This window comes from Loxodonta africana, chromosome 8 (genome assembly GCF_030014295.1).
Source record: "Loxodonta africana isolate mLoxAfr1 chromosome 8, mLoxAfr1.hap2, whole genome shotgun sequence".
Classification (NCBI taxonomy): domain Eukaryota; kingdom Metazoa; phylum Chordata; class Mammalia; order Proboscidea; family Elephantidae; genus Loxodonta; species Loxodonta africana.
In genome coordinates this window covers 41,296,130-41,313,952 of record NC_087349.1, presented here as the reverse complement: position 1 = coordinate 41,313,952, position 17,823 = coordinate 41,296,130, and the positions used below count along the sequence as shown (strand labels likewise).

At 41.6% G+C, this 17,823-nt stretch overlaps 1 protein-coding gene across 1 annotated transcript in view; it reads right to left on the bottom strand.

The window, feature by feature from the left end:
- LAMB4 (laminin subunit beta 4) overlaps nucleotides 1-17,823 on the bottom strand; it is a 107,492-nt gene that overhangs the window by 23,800 nt on the left and 65,869 nt on the right. The window contains 7 exon segments of the mRNA XM_064290398.1: nucleotides 1,642-1,802; nucleotides 5,163-5,538; nucleotides 7,830-7,926; nucleotides 12,048-12,268; nucleotides 13,469-13,693; nucleotides 15,764-15,921; nucleotides 16,372-16,603. Of these exon segments, the coding sequence (XP_064146468.1) occupies nucleotides 1,642-1,802; nucleotides 5,163-5,538; nucleotides 7,830-7,926; nucleotides 12,048-12,268; nucleotides 13,469-13,693; nucleotides 15,764-15,921; nucleotides 16,372-16,603 (1,470 nt within the window).

The following is a 17,823-nucleotide window of genomic DNA, read 5'->3' as shown; positions in this document are numbered from 1 at the left end:
GTTGTTCGTCCCCAGCTCATGGCAAGCCCATGCACAGTGGAACAAAAATTTGTCCGGCCCTACACCATCCCCCTTATCTCTTAGGGGATCAGACCATCGTGATCCATGGGGTTTTCACTGGCTGATCTTCAGAAGTAGATTGCCAGGCCTTTCTTCCTAGTCTGCCTTGCCCCAAAGCTCTGCTGAAACTTGTTTAGCATCATAGCAACCCACAAGCCTCCACTAACAGATGAGCTGTGGCTGTGCATGAGGGCCATTAGCTGGGAATTAGAGCTCCAAACTTTTGGTTAGCAGCCAAGCATGTTAACCATTGGTACCATCCAGAGACTCCCCTTACTCTTTAAAATTTTACATGGTACTTATTGAGCATCATCAATAGATGTTTGCAAGAATTTACTTCACTAAATTTGGGCTTCCCTTTAGAGCTCTAATTTCCATCTGATTTTTCTCTTTTAGGTTCAGGATTAGATGAAAAAGGAGTATATGCATGGGATAAAGAAAAACAGTCAACAATTTTGCCTAGAGATTCGTTTCATGTATATATTTCCCTTCACCTCTCAGTTGGTTTGGTCAGGTGTGAATAAGCTCAGTGCTGTCTCTCTTGGTAGCAAGAGGTTGTCCATTTCCAAATATAACAGGGATCTCGTCTCAGGAGATGAGCTAGTCAAAGTTTTGCTTTAGGGTTCCATTTCTCCTCCAAGGTGATCTTGTGTTTGGCATGACTCATATTCATTTTTAAGAACTATGTGATGTGAATTAATGGCTTCTAGTATGTTTCCAGTATGTTTCAGGAAACCCTGGTGGTGTAGTGGTTAAGTGCTATGGCGACTAACCTAAAGGTCGGTAGTTCAAATCTGCCAGGCGCTGCTCGGAAACTCTATGGGGCAGTACTACTCTGTCCTACAGGGTCGCTATGAGTCGGAATCGACTCCACAGCAACGGGTAACAGGTAGTATGTTTCATATCATGGAGCTCTGGTGCTGCAGTGCTTAAGAGCTTGGCTGCTATCAAAAAGGTCGGCAGTTTGAATCCACCAGGTGCTCCTTGGAAATCCTATGCAGCAGCTCTACTCTGTCCTCAAGGGTCGCTATGAGTCAGAATCAATTCAATGGCAACTGGTTTGTTTTGGTATGTTTCATGATTCCAGTCCCTACAAGGTTCTTGTGAGAAATGTGTTTATTTCCTTTTCGCCTCATATTCTTTTGTATTTATGTTTGCTGAAAATGGAATGACTTATACCCAGGAAGAGATAAGAACATACCTCTCTCATTTCCTTATACCCGTATTGGAATTACTGAGTGCCTGACGACTTTTTTTTTTTTTTAATTTTTTTTTTTTTTTTTTGATGACTTGACTCCTCACAGAGTTTGGCATCAGAAGATAATTTTGTGTTTTAGTATTTGTTGAGTATCAGACATTGTTAGCTTTACTTTGTTATTTTCAGCAAATGGTATCCAGACTCTGCAATGTTTAAAAAGTTGGAATATTCATGTGCAACTCATACCTTTAATGGGTGTGTTTTCATTTCTGAAGTGCTCGGGGACGATGGTGGTAAGCACGGAGTGACTCACTAATGGAATGCACTACGGATTTCATCAAACTTTGCACAGAAACAGGCAGTTGAAGTGCGTTTTCTCTTACCGGTAATGCTTGCAACTTGGGCACTGGAGTGCAAATCAATTTCCTCCTGAAGGTCTTCCAGCAAGAGGTCTGCTTCATTCCTCAGTCTTACTATTGTTTTGTTCCAGTCTTGAAATGCATACGCTGTTGTCAGTTGCTCACTTAGGTGCAAGATTTGTTTCCTGTGGGAAAAATGAAGGTATATGTGGTTAAACTTGTATCATATTTGATAGATTGGGGCGGGGGAGCACACGTAAAAACTTGCCCTCATCATTAGGTATCCCCAGTTAGAAGGGATTTTTTTCCCTCCAAATTTGCATTTGACCATTTGCAGTTTTGTATGTTACCCATCTCTTTCCTGTTAATTCAGTTCCTGAAATATTTCAACACTTATTCATTTAAGTATGACCAGAAGACCAGGTCTAGTAGAATAAAAGCTTTCAAAACTTTTAATTTCAATGGTGTACGCTCTCTGTCTCCTTTCGCTTGGGATTTCAAAAGCATGTACTTATTCAGACATGGTTCATTGAAATCCATCTAAGAGGCCTGGTCTATATCAGGCTTTCAACAGATGATAAAACAAACCCTTTCCCCAGCCTAGGGTGAAAATCAGTTCTTCATTGAGACTACCTCTACCATCAGCAAGATTCGTGTCAGTGCCACTGCTGCACAGGTTTAATTGTAATTTCCACTAGTGAAAAGGAGAGCTCCTTGCTGGAGAGTGTACCCATGGGTGTGTTCTTTTCCGTCACCTTCTTTTTTGATGATGCACTTCTTTGTCCTGCTTCAATTTGCTGGGTTCAGCCCACACAGTTGGTTCAACTGAATAGTTAATTACAGTCCTCCCAATGGGGAAATTGGGTACAAATCTTGAAAGGTGCAGTTGTGGAAAACTATGATACAAATTTATGGGACTAATATATCTTGGGACAAGTGCAAAGCATTGAGTAATGCTCCTTAGCATGTCCTCCTCTAGCTCTCCCTTCTACAGACTTTTCCAACTGTCATAACAGTGATTCTTTAGGCAAATAATAATAATAATAAATAATTAAAAAAAAAAAAAAACCCATTGCCATTGAGTTGATTCTGACCTATAGCGACACTGCAGGACAGAGTAGAACTGCCCCATAGGATTTCCAAGGAGCAGCTGGTGGATTTGAACCACCCACCTTTTGGTTAGCAGCCAAGCTTTTAACCAGATTGCCACCAGGGCTCTATATAATAACTATTATTATAATCGGTACTCCTTAAGCATTTACTATGTGACAGACATCATGCTAAGTGGCTAGTCTTGAGTACTTCTTACAAGAATCCTATGAAATAGAATCTATTATCTTCTTTTTTGATAAGGAAACCAAAGCTTGGAGAAATTAATCTGTCTATGGCCATATAGCTAGTAAGTGGATTTGAACCAAGGTCGCTTGACTTCTGAATCTATGCTCAAGACACCCTGGGTTCCCTGCCCTCTCCCTCCCTTTGACTTTGTTATTTATTCAGCAAACATGTATTATACAACTACACCAAGCTCAGGGAACACAAACACAAAGAGAAGGCTGTCCCTGCCCTCAGGAGTCCCCAGTGAGGCAGTGGCGAATGAGCCACAAAGAGGTGGAAACACAGAGAAGGACACACAAGCCTGCCTCTGGTCAAGTCAGGGAAGGCTTCAGGGAGGAGGTGGTGTTTGTTTGGCTGTTAAAGAGGAACAGGAGCTCAGCAGATGCCAAGAGGGGAAGGCCTTTTGGCTTCTGGTTGAAGAGGCTCAGTGCCCCTGCTTTCCTCATGTCTCAGGCCTGATCTCTTCTTTGGCCCTGCTCTGTGCTCTCACAGTCTCTTTATTTAGAACATCCGCTGTGGACTGGCTCATTTCACCTTCTCAGTTCTACTTTCTCTGTCATTTTCCTAGATATCTATGACCACAAGCCAGTGGTCCATAGGCCAAAGCTTACCCTCAGACATCTTTCCTGTGCCCTATACAGGGCTCCCTGTGCTATTTTTAATAGCTGATAAAAGCACTATTAGATTAGCTGCCAGTGTTTAAAAATGGGGGCATTTCACATGAAAACCCACATGTCTGACATCTCTTGAAAAGTGGGATGATCCAGGAACATGGAACCCACCTTCCTGCAGGGCAACAGTCTTTAGAAGGATCTGGGTGTGCCTGTCCTCACCTGCCGGCACGAATTGGTCATCTGACCTCCCAGTCCCTGTGGATGCATTTAGGATGCAGTTCACCTCCCTCTGAACAGCCCAACTGGGTTGTGTCTTCTTTGTGTAACTAACGACTTTCCCTAATGCAGGAACTTTTTTGGGTACAGTGCTATTTTGCTATATGGAATCTCTGGGTGGCACAAATAGTTAAGTGCTTGGATGCTAACTGAAAGGTTGGTGGTTTAAATCTATCCAGAGGTGCCTTGGAAGAAAGGTCTGGCTACCTTCCGCCAAAAGGTCACAGCCATTGAAAATCCCTGTGGAGCACACATCTACTCTGAAACAAATGGATGATTATGAGTTGGATTGACTGGATGGTAACTTTTTTGTGTTTCTTTGTTTTGATACATAATCACAGTTTTTTGGTTTCTTACTAGACTGTGTGCTTCTATAAGGGTGGAAACTATACCAAGTTCACCCTGGTTTTCCCCAGACCAGGTCAGCAAGCTTTTCCTGTAAACGGCCAAGCAGTAAACATTTTACACTTTAGAGGCCCTAGTATCTCTGTTGCAACTACTCAACTCTGCCTCTGTAGTGGGAAAGCAGCTACAGACAATACGTAAATCCATGGGTGTAGATGTGTTCCGATGAAACTTTATTTACAAAAATGGGTGGTAGGTTGGATTCTTGGTTTACTAACTCCTGACCCACAACAACCAAACTAATATCAAGAAATGTCTGATGAATTAAAAAAAAGATTCAATAAAATGTAATTAAAATGATCTTGTGTTTTAAAGGAATTTTTATACTTGTTGTAAGACTTCACATTAATGTATGGGCTTCTAAACAATGGAAGAACTTGGGAGGATTTAGCAAGTTTTCTGAGTGCGTGGTTAAAAAAATATATTTGTATTAAAAAAAATAGCATACTTCCAATTTCATGTCTTTCAGTTATGCTGGGCTTAGGCTTCCCCAAAACCAAAACAAACCTACTGCCATCGAGTTGATTCTGACTCATAGCGACCCTCTAGGACAGAGTAGGACTGCCCCATAGAGTTTCCAAGGAGCACCTGGCGGATTTGAACTGCCGACCTCTTGGTTAGCAGCCATAGCACTTAACCACTACGCCACCAGGGTTTCCTAGGCTTCCCTGTCACCCTTTTAATGACTCCCTTTTTGTTATAATCGATGACATCTGGAAAAATCACATGCAGTCTTAAATAGGTAAGAAAGAGACAGACAACAAGATGATCAGCTTGCTTGTTTACTGAGTAATTGTCATTTCCCTGACGTGAGTGTAGATGCATTTCTAAATTGAACGAGGACGTTAACGCTCAGCAGGACTGAAGATAAATCAGAAGCTCAACTATCTGCTACTTGAGCACAAATCTTACCGAACGGAGTCATGATAATCCTTGACTCTGAAGAATTCCCCAGATGGGAAAATGGGTTGCTTCAAAATCCTTTCTATTTCAGACATGTTCTCTCTGAGGCCTTTCAAGTTGGCCTCACAGACAGGCAGGGTCCCTCTTTTATCTTCCATGTTAACAACTAGCCTCATTAACCCTTGCACCACTTTTGAGAAGGAAGAAATGACGAGGTTCCATTGATCAAAGCACGAGTGACACCGAAGACAAGTAGGGAATTCCTGGCCGTAACCCTGGGCGCAGCGATCGCATCGCTGGCCGCCGACACCCTCTCGGCAGCGGCACCTGCCCGTGTTCTGGTCACAGGCGGGCGTCTGGGTACCTTCCCTGTTGCAGTCACATGCTAAAAAGGAAGAGAGGAAGAGCAGAGAATGTCACCAGGTTTTCTTGCTTACAACTAGCTCAAGAATAAAGCCCTCTCCTCTCTTCTAAGAATCCCTCCAATTCACATTTCTAGGGTGAACATTTTAAACCAGTATACTTTCAGCGATCTGTGCAGTGGCCATTGGAGTACAGCAATCCTCTCTTTATTCCACTATCCATGGCTTGTATATGGAAAGTATTCCATCAGTCCATAGCTTATATATGGAAAATATCCGCTGTCAATTTTGTTGTGTGCCTGAGTGTTCTTCACCTATTTGAGTGGGGTGGATCTAATGATAGATGGTGTCCTAGTGACTGCTGCTACTGCCTTGTGGGGTGATTTAAGCATGTCCGGTCAATTCTAACTCATAGTGACCCCATAAATCTCTATGGAAGCAGACTGCCACATCTTTCTCCCATGGAGCAGCTGGTGGTTTTGAACTGCCAATAATTTGGTTAGCACTCGATCGCTTTAACCACTGCGCCACCAGAGCTCCTTAAGCATGTCACAGACTCTAAGAATTCCCATGACCACATTTTTCTTAGTATAATCCAGACTGGATGTGCTGACCCACGTTGTCTTCCATATTTTAAGGAGAAATACTACATTCTCAAACAAAGGGGCAACATTCAATTCATTTTGTCTTAATAAAAAACAAAACAAAACAAAACTGATGTCATACAACACTTTAATTGACTAGGTTTCTGACTAAGCCTGAGACTAAAGGATGGGGATAGCTATTAACATTACAGCAATTTCCAGAAGGTTAGAGAATCATTGGCCTAGGTTTTTGGACTAATTGTAAGAAACAAGTGACTTAAAAATGTATTTGACAGCTTGAGTAAAAATAATGCCCATTACAAGTGAAAATGCATTAGCAAACTAGGCTTCTCAGCTAGGTACCATCTGTCTGGCACGTTCCGCTTTGGTCCAGAGGCCTCACAGGAGCCCTGTGGGGGCAGCATTATGTCATCTCACCAGCTGGAGGCCAAGTTTCCCCCTCATTAGCCTCTCTTCCCCAGAAGCTTTAGTGGGGTCTGTGGCCTGAGTTGACCACTTGCAATATTTCTTCTGCTGTGTCAGTATAAAGAATGAAAGCATTTCTGTGAAATAAGATTATTGAACTGTCGAGAGGGACACAGGGGAAAAGGCTGTCTAAGACAAATTTTCCAAGAGCCTAAATTCTTTCCTGGTTTTTAAAGTAGCAATTCCACATAGAGGACGGAGTAGGTAGGTCTCAGGGAAAAATCATTGAGAATCTGTTATCCACCTGAATGATGCAAGGAAATGACGGTGATGTTTTTAGCTACAAAAATACCTTTATAAAAGAACGGAGAGGAAAAAAGTGCTACAATGCATGATTGTAGGGGTGACTACAATGAAAAGACCATCACGGCTGGCACTTTTTGGATTGGCTGCCTTTGGACATTAATTTTAAAAGAAGATTCAAAAATCCTACCTCCTAGAACCAATCCAGACTAAATCTAAGCTGTTCAATATAGTAGACACTCACCACATAGGGTTATTTAAATTTAAGATAATTGAAATTAAATAAATAAAAATTCAGCTCCTCAGCTGTACTAGCCACATATCGATTGCTCAGGAGCCACATAGGCTAGTGGCTACCACATTGGACAATGCAGATGTAGACCACTGCCATCACTGCAGAAAGTTCTACCAGACAGCACTGCTCGAAATCCCACAACTAGCACTAATACATGGAATGAAGACACTGGAACGCAAGTTCCATGGGGCCAGGGCCTTGCCTTACTTGTTCACCTAGAGCACCCAGCAGGCACTCTATGAAAATTTGTTAAAGAAATGAATAAGTGAATACATGATAGACCTGGATTCCTGAGAGCCACTGTGAGGAAATGTCCCCTCTACTGGCTTCCTGTGATCATTGACCAGCCTGTTTCTCTACGCTGAGTAGTTATTTTTCTCAACTTGCTTCCAAATAGCAGAAAATTGGCTACAAGTCATGACCCCAGAGGTCAGTTCCATTGTGATGACTTTGAGAAATTTTAATATAAGCTATAAATTTTAATATCAGCTAAAAGTTTTAACAATGGCCAAAATAATCTCTTTTGCAGGACTACAAAAATATTATTTTCAAAACTTGGATCAAATTTTGTGAATTTTCTAAGTAAGCCTATACTGTTAAAAGCAACAACCAAATAAAGGAATTAAAAATTCATTTGGTTTGAAGCATACCCTTGGCAGGGCCAGGTTGGTTGTACTCAGATGTTTTTAGAATTATTGATACTTACAAACACATGGCCCTGGTGGATTGCCAAAATAATTCTCCTTGCACTCATTGCAGCGTTTCCCGCCATAGCCTAATTTACATGGGCACTGGCCTGTAAGCTGTGAGAACAGACATGGGTGAGGAATTGACAAACTTTATGATCTAAAAAAAATAATGTACTTTAACAGGACACATTTTTCCCTCCGGTGATTTAGAACATACAGCTGTGCAAGACAGAGGAAGGATGATTCCCACGGCCAGCAATCAACCCCAACAATACCAACAATCATGAGTTAATGAGTTTTGGCTTAGCCTTCTTGAATATACCGCCTGCTTCCAGCTGCTCAAGGACAGGTGGCCCCAAATTGAGAAACATACACAGATGCAAAAGAAAACACAACACATAATTGGAAATGGGCCACATTCTTTTCCTCTACAGTTATGGGAGTTCTAGAGAGAGGCCAAAGGCCTGGTCTCACACTCGTCAATTAATTTGGCAATTAATTTTTCCAAATATGAAATGTAGGATGTAGTTTTTACCAATTGGACTAGTTCAATTGGGTTTATGTTGTTTGACAAAAAAACACATTTTTTGTACTTGAGGCTTAATTGTTTAATGTCAGTTATTTAACTGTATTTTTGGGAAAGAACTGAACTTTCCTGCACCTTCCCAACTGGGTTTCATGACCAGCTTTTCTGAAAACCAAGAAGGTTGAATAATTAACCAAAGAAAAATGTGAAACAAATCACTATTGTAGCAGTTCTAAATTATACATGACTAAACCTGCTTAAACAACAACCTCATAATTATGCTTCTAGTGAATAAGTAACTGGATAAAGCAACAGCCTGGATCTATCAAGCTTCCACCCATCTTGGGAATTCCCGCTACACCAGTTTCTGTTCACATAGAGGGAGTTATGGGGAGCCTGGTTGTCCTTGATTATTGAGCACTGCTTTCTTATACCATACTAATGCATAATTTCTCTCCTTGTAACTCATTCCCCTTGTTCAGAGTCCTGCCTTATAGAGTTGCACAAAAAAGACAACACGTTTCTTCCCCCTTACAGTCCTTTCCCCAGCTGGAGATGGCCATCTCAATTCGCCTTTGGTTCACTTCTACAGACCAACCACCCCTAATTCCTTCAAACCCTTATCGTAGAATAGTACAGTTCTATTCACTTTGCCAGGGTGTCTTCTTTTTGGACACATAGTAGTTTGTCAATATACTGTCAACAGTAGTTTGTCAATATATTGTCAACACTAATTGTCAATATATTAAAATATGGTACTCGGAAATGACAACAATGCTCCTGGGGCCACCCAGCCAGTACAGTGGAGTGTGGAACAATGACTCTCCTGAACCTGGGCAGAGCACTCCCCTTACTCCAGCCTGACCTAGCATCACCCTGGCGGCAGCCCTGCCACACTGCCAGCTCACGTAAAGCCTGTGCACAACAAAAATTCTGATGTTTTTCCCTTGAGTCGGTGCCAACTTATTACTCCCACCCTGTATTTATGCAATGGATTTCTAAAACCCAGCCCTGTTAACATGTTATCTTCTTGCTTCCAGCCTACATATCAGCCTGCTGGCATATTTTGAATCTTATTCTGCCTTTATTATATTAGCTTACAACTTTGCAATATCTGTAAATTTGATAAGCATGTTTCCACAACTTCATCTAAACTGTTGATGAAAATATTGGACCAATGTTTGAATCTCTCTGTGGGAGTGCACTAGGGACCACCTCCGGGCTGACATAGAGACATTTATCAGTGGTTGTTTCAATAGCTGGGAATTTTAATGTCCACATGTTTCCTCTGCTCCAATGAAAGTGCTTCCTGATCATAGACAGCAACATTTACCAAGGGATCCCCTATGGACCAGAAAGCCCAAAGTGCCCTTGTCATTAGAGGCTATCTGGTTAAACCATTGCTGTCTGATTTTCAGTTTCATGGGCTGCCTCTGACCTCCATGACTGAACTGTGGTCTTTGTTGATTGCTGCTAGAATCATGCTTTCCAAAAGTTCTGAGAAGCATGCCAGATAGTGACATCATGAATATTAGGAATCCCTCATGAATTAGGAAGTCAAGCAGTTATGTGGAGATCTACCAATCTGTTTCATGGTTGCTGCCAACAGGTGGAGGGGAGCATATAAAAAAGTGCACGGTCACCAAGCACCCAGGTCTTGGTTTCTAATACCATTCTCCAATAAAAGGTATCATGGTTCCTTGGAGAAATGGCTGGCTCTAGGACTGGGGCAGGAAATAGCTACAGGATGAGTCTGGAGCATCTTGTAATACCAGAAAGTGAAGAACTGCTTAAAAAACATAAACAAAAAATCCACATAATGAGAACATGTCAAAGGGACATAGTGTCAACTTAAAGCACTCCCACTGCCCAAAGTTGGGAAAAATTTGAGCAACAAAATAAACTAGTATTGGACTATAACCCAAGTACAAAATAAATATCCATGATTTCACACTGACACAAATAAATGATTGAATAAATAAATAAATAGGGGGAAGCATAGACAAATCTCCCATCCAGAAGAATTTCCAATAATTTATGTAGGTAGTCCACCTTCAAGCAGGCAGAGCATAATCCTCCACTCCTTAAGTGTGGGCTGCATGTGGTGACGACCTGCCAAAGAGGGAAGCATGGAAAGAAGGGGGAAGAAAGAGGAACTTTACGGTGGAGAAAACTGACAAACACTGCTTTAGCCAGGTGATCAACACCAGCATCAACAGTGATGCTGTTGCTATGATGTGATGAAAGTGGCACTTCACCTCTGTGGTCTTACTCCTCAGAATACATTACCCCAGTTTAACTTTGAGAATGACATCAGACAAGTCCCAAGAGAGGGACATTCTACTAATACAAACACCAGTACTGCTCAAACTGTCAAGGTCATCGACAACAGGGAAAGCCTGAGTGACTGTCACAGCCAAGAGGAGACTAAGGAGACATGACAAATGAATGGAATATGGTGTCCTGAGTGGGATCCTGGATCAGAAAAAGGACTTGAGGTAAAAAGCTAAGGAAATCTGAATAAAGTATGGAGTTTAGTTAGTAACATAGAATCAGTATTGGTTCATTAATTGTGACAGACGTATCACACTAATGCAAGATGTTAATAATAGTAGAAGCTGGGTGTGGTGTACATGGGAACTTGGTACTATTTTCATAATGTTCCTGTATATCAATCTATTCTAAAATAAAAGTTTATTAAAAAAAAAAAAGGAGATGGTGGATATGTGTAGCAGGGGAAGGAAGGAGAGAAATGAAGAGAAGAGAAAACACATTCTATGTGTAAGAACTATCGTCAAAAGTTGACCTAAGATTTGACCTTGGAATAAGAAATTGAACACGGGAGCTGAAATGAGAGATGAGCCCTGCTCATTACTTGGAAAGACCCTGGCTTCTTAAGTTAATGTTTTGATTCCAAGTAAACCCTGGTCTCTGTATCGCAAATTTGACTCTTTCCAAAATGTCTTGTCATATTTTTTTCAATCATCTTATCTTCCCCCTACCTCAATCTCTATTAATGTGAAAAGAGTTTCAAAGAATATATTCACTAAGCCAAAAAAACGAATCATGACATTAACAAATAGTTTTTTCCATAAATAAGACTATATTCTTTTTACAGATCTGTGCACATTGTTTAATTGACAGAAAATCCCATGTGCAGTTAAGGAGCACTAGTTGTACATTAAACATTGTGGATCTGCTCTGAGCACAATAGCCTGCATTCTTCAGAACAATGGCTGCTGGTCTCGTGGTATCACTTACCCATATGTAAAGCAATTGGTAAGCCAGATGAGAAGGACAGCCCAATTTTTAAAAATGGAATATGGGTCCTGAAGGCATCTGCTTATTTTCATTCTGACGAATAAACCTGATTAACTGTCAATTTCATGGGTCTTCCCTGTGATTATATGCATGAAATAGCGAAGGGGAAGTTTGTCTGTGCTTTTCTGTATATGAATTCTGACTTTCCCAGTCACAGAGAGGCCTAGAGTAAACTGAGGCAGGCAAAGCTTAATGTTGAGACACTCTTCCTCTTTTTCTGGTGCTTTTCATTCCTTGATAAATGCCAACTCGATCCCTGGGTAAGGCTGATCCTGTCTAAAACACCAGTTAACAACAGTAGATAAAGAAAATGCACTTTACATATCTGGAACTGTGTCTCATCGTCAATTCTTAGACTGAGCACACTAGTAAGTTTTAAGTATCTTGCCTGGTCACAGTGGCTACTTTGAGAAGTTTGGGGGTCACAGTCGCATAACCGACATCTTCTACCAGGGACCAGATTCCAGTATCCGTCAGCTCAGCGGTCACAAGCCAGGCCGGTGACGTTTGGCAGACATGGGCATGAGCCAGTGGCAGGGTCACAGAGGCAGGGTCCCTGACCAGAGGGACACTTAGCAGGGTTCACACCGGAAGGGTGGCAGGAGCATCCTGGGGTCACAAAGCAGTTGTTAGAGGTAAAAATCAATGATAACAACAGGATTTAACAAACTACACAAAAGCCTTGTTAGGCCTGCATATTTCTCCAGTTGCTGTCCAGTCGATTCCAACTCATGGTGACCCCATGTGTGCAGATAGAACTGTGCTCCATAGGGTTTTCAAGGTTGTGACCTTTTGGAAGATCTCCAGGCCTGTCTTCTGAGGCACCTCTGGGTGGGTTCAAACCACCAACCTTTTGGCTGGTAGCTGAGTGCTTAACTGTTTGCACCACCCAGGGACTCCTGATAATATAACAAAATTAAAAAAAAAACCAAAAAAAACTAAACCTGTTACATCCAGTAGATTCTGACTCATAGCGACCCTATAGGACAGAGTATAAATGCCCCATAGCGTTTCCAGGGAGTAACTGGAAGATTCCAACTGCTGGCCTTTTGGTTAGCAGCCAAACTCTTAACCACTATTTATCAAAGAATATAAGTAGATTGAGCCCATTCAACTGTTATTTCATATGGTTCAACATTCTATGTTCCAAGAGCCACAGTTAGAATCACCCATTGCTTACTTTTTGCCCAAGCCATTCATCAAAGTTCCACTCATTTAAATGAGCTGGAAAAAACAGTGTACTAAATTGATTTGGTGAGCTGAAATTTTAAGATATCTCAAAAAAACATGCAGTTTGTTCCCTCTCTTTATCATAGACTCAAACCCTTGTGGACTTCTAAATCAATGATTCTCATATTTTACATTAAAGCCATTTGATGAGCTTTTTACAATGCAGATTCCCGGGCCCCACTCTCAGAGGTGCCAGTGCAGTGGGCCCGCACGGCACAGCCAGGAATCTGCATGCTAATACCCCCCATTTCCTGCCCCCCGATGATCCTGGCACAGGTGCACCATGGTCCACACTCTGAGAAACAATGTTTGGAATCCACTAGGACAGGTGTTAAAGACAAAATTCACAAAAGGCAAGCTAATAACAACAGTGAGTAGCACATTGTGGCCATATCTGAGAATGCCTAGGGTGGCGGCTTTCCATCCTGTGTTTCCGCTAATGAGTTCAGTACAGTGGCCCTATCACCCAGTGGGGGCTACTTTTGCTTGCTGGGATTGGCCCAGCTGAAGTGAGCATGAGGGACTTATACCACATCTTCAAGCTGCCGCTCAACCACAGCATTTCCTCCTGGGACTTACTTCTGCAGGTCTGATTGAGGGCGGATCCAAAGTGACCGGGTTTGCAGAACTGGCAGTTTGGGCCCTGAGTGTTGTGTAGACACCTCAGGCACTCCCCTGTGACCCGGCTGCAGGCCTCTGGATCGGTCACGTCGATGTTCTTATTGCAGCCACAAGGCCGGCAAAGTGCTCCTGAAATTCTTGGATTTCTGTAGAAACCAGCGGAGCATTCTTCACACTGAATACCTGTGGGGGCGGGGCGGGAGGGTGGGCAGGGAAAGGGCACGAGATGAGATGAGGGTGGGGTGGAGCGCAGGAGTGGGGATTGTCATAAATAGAGAATAATTGGGCTCCTCTAGGCATGATGAAAAATCGCACACTTGGGATGAATAAGGAAACGTGTTCTAAATTAAAACAAAATATTCATTTTTTTATTACCCATTCAGAGAGTAAAAAGATTATTTCAGAACTGAAAAGGCCTTGATGAAGAATAGATTCCAGTCTTTCTTCTAAAATTATGGAGTTGTGGGCACAGGATTCCAAGGTCCTTATATAACTAAGGCCACTCTAGTGTGCTCAGGACCCGAAGCTAATCTCAGTTCCTGTTCTCCCTGCTGATTCCCAACCTTCACCCGGTCCTAAAGCAGTAACATGGTTAAAATGAACACCATGAAGCAGCCTTAAAGAAAAAGACTGAGGGCAACAGCCTGAGACACGCAAGTGAAGTGAAGTAAAGGAAGTGAAGATGGGTGAGTTGAGTGTTGTTTGCTTGCCACACACCTTGAAGGTGTTTTTATTAACACTGGGTAAAGAAACCATTCCTTCCATACAATACCCTTTGTCTTCCCAATCACTAGGCAACTGCAATTGTTTAGGTGCCCAAACTGTGGCGGTCCCCATGTTTTGGTTCATCCCATTTGGACATGCTCTTGTACCCACAAACATGGTCCCAGTTACTAAAAACTGACCAACCAAGCCAAGCTGGGGGTGGAGAAGGGGCTGAAGAGGTAAGAATTAAACAGAGACATGTATAACCTTAGAAATAACAAATAAGAAAAAAAATTAGCCATGTAATTTATTACCATGATGGTAATTGTCACTGAAGAAAAAAATGGCATCTTTTCTAAGTATAATTATATCAAGTAGACTTCATAAGATTTTCTTGTTTGCAATATAATGTCACACTTATGCTAAAACTCTTCAAAACAAAATTTTTGATTGAGTGTCAGATACATATTCTGAATTAAGACTTATACTCACCAAAAACAAACCAAACCCATTGCTGGCTCATAGTGACCCTATAGGACAGAGTGGAGCTGCCCCATAGGATTTCCAAGGAACAGTGGTGGATTCCAACTGCTGACCTTTCGGTTATCAGCTGAACTCTTAACCACTGCACCATCATAACTTATACAGTGTTGCAAAACACACACACATACACACCAATTGCTATCAAGTCAACTCATGGCAACCATGTGTTCAGAGTAACTGCACTCCATAGGGTTTTCATGGCTGTGACCTTTTAGAAGCACATTGCTAGGCACCTCTGGGTGGGTTTGAACTGTCAACTTTTTGGTTAGTAGCCCCGCAGTTGACCATTTGTGCCACCCAGGGCCAAAACACAAAACAACCAGGGCCAAAAAAAGCCCTAAAACATTGATTCAAGGCACCTCAAAAAATCAGGTCAATCTTTGAAATATCAAACTTATTGCTTAGTGTTATATCCCAAAAACATTAGACTTACTGATTAAATTTTTTACTTTTTAATTGTTTGCTATATAAATTTACTTAAATAGTAATAACATTGATACATAAATAATAAATTAATACATAATAAAATAATAACCAATTAATTTGATCTCATTTGGTCAGTTGGTTTCTCAGAGCATCATTTAGAAACAATTATAGCTCACTAGAATGAGTTTTTAACTCAGTCATTGGTTTTTGGATCATTCCAATTCTTCAACCAGTACAGCAGCAATTTACCAAGGTGTATCTTCTTACCGAAGCCTTGTTGATGCAGTGGTTCAGAGCTTGGCTGCTAAACAAAAAGCTGGCAGTTGGAATCCACTAGCCGCTCCTTGGAAACCCTACGGGGCAGTGCTACTCTGTTCTATAGGTTTGCTATGAGTTGGAATAGACTTGATGGCAACGGGTTTTTTTTTTTTTTTTTTTTTGGTTTATCTTCTTGCTATTCACTTACCTCATATTCTGCACCACTCGTTTGTCCAAGGCAGATGCATTATGAACATGTAATCATTTTTCAGACAGCAGAGTGGGACAGAAGGAAAAAACATGATGCATTATGCTGCATACCTGCATAACCTTGAAGACAATTGCAGATCACGTCTGAGCTCCAAGGATTCTGAAAACAGGAATGGGCAAAATACTGATTGCTTGAGGGAGCATCTGGACACAGGCAAGAACGGCAGGATTGTCCTGAAGAAGGAGTTCCATAGTAACCATCGACGCACCTGTCAAGGCAATTTCTTTTTTCCAAAATGTTCCCAGGGCAAGCTCACATATTAACCAATGTGGATTTGCTATGCTTTAGGATGGCGTGACTTACAAAACTCAGTGTTGTAGGAGATGATCATTTGCTCTGTGAAAGGATTTTGTTTTTTATAGTGAAAATCCCACGGTATAGTCATTGAACTCAATATAATAGCACTTGATTTATATATCACATTTCAAGGAACATAAAAAGCAAAGTGCCAGGAAAATGTGTGTCATTAACTTAATCAAATATTTTCTGGCTCATAAAATGATTTTGAAGGACGATGGAATGATATTCCACCTCCCCCCACTCCATAGCATTCATTTCACACTTAAATACTGTTCAGTTTCTACTCAGTGGTCTTTCAGAGAATGTTACAGGATCAGAACAAAAGAAAAAAAATAAAAAGTGTATATCAATTCCTTACCTTTCACAGTTTCGTCCAGTTGTAAAACCACCACAATTGAAGCATGACCCCGTCTCTGGGTCACAAAGCTCAGCAAACCCATTACAAGGGCAAGGGTGGCAATTGGGAAATCCAAAATAGCCGGCTAGGCACTGATGGCAGTGGTGGCCAGCCACTTCTCCATGGCAGGGGCACTGTCCCGTTATTTGGTCACATAAAGAGTTCTTTGAGCCTTGAGGGTGGCAGTGACATGCTGGATAAAGCAAAGAGAAGCTGCGTTGGGAGTGTAGGGGTGAGTGGTATGGCAGCGAAAGGGTTATAGCTCTGATTTTTACATTCCCTGACTTACCATAGGAATCCCTGGGTGGTGCAAATTGTCAGAGTGGTGCTAGGCAGCTAAATGAAAGGTTGGAGATTCGAGTTCGTCCAGAGGCACCTCAGAAGAAAGACCTGATGATCTACCTCCAAACACCAGCCACTGAAAACCCCGTGGAGCCCAGTTCCACTCTGATGTACACGGGGTTGCCAAGAGTAGGAACCAGCTCCACGGCAAATGGTTTTTAGTTTTTAACTTCCTGTATCACCTCAGTCAAAATAAATAAAGTCTGGAAAGTGCTTAGAACAGAGCCTGACATATAATGAGTACAGACAAATGTTTGCTAAATAACAATTCATTAATTCATTCAATAAATGGCTATAGGACAGCACCAAGGGAACAACTGGGACTTACACACTTTTGTTGTTTATACAGAGGCAAGGGCGGATTACCCAGTAGAGATCTGTACTGAACAATTTCACATTTTTTCACCACACCAAATATTCTGCTTCTAGGTATGGCTGGCGTCTGTCTCCCTTCCAATCCCACAGCGCCTTGCTACAGAATCAGTCTCTTATCAAACTTATATTCCCTGACAGGGATGGATGATGGCATACTTGTGCTGACCTTGCTTCCTGGGTCATCCATCCCTGTACAGAAGAACCAAACAAGTGACATGCTTTCAATGAGTTAAATTTTCACTTATTTTAGGATTCAAATCTTCAGACTAAAAAAAAAAAAAAAAAATACCTGTATGTGTATATGTGTATGTACACGTATGCACATGTACACACATATATACATGCATATATAGGAACCCCTCTCAAGATAGTTGGATTTTTCTTTTTTCTAGATGAGACAGTAAAGTCTCAATACTTTTCTGCTAAGTTGCTGGATCCTTTGAGCTGTGTGTTTGACAGGGTTGTACAAACGTTTGATCTTTTGTATATAACTTTCGTGTATCTCAAATACTTCACAATATTCTTTAAAAAGAAAAGAAAGAAAAAGCAAATGATGGACCTAAGTGCTATGTTGGGTAGGAAATGCTCAGTAGGGTGTGCCATCTCTCTGACCCCACCTGAGAGGAGAATCAACCACCTGAAGGTTCTCATGGTTCTGAGGGGGGCTTTAGTGGGAAGCAGGGTTTTCTCTGATCG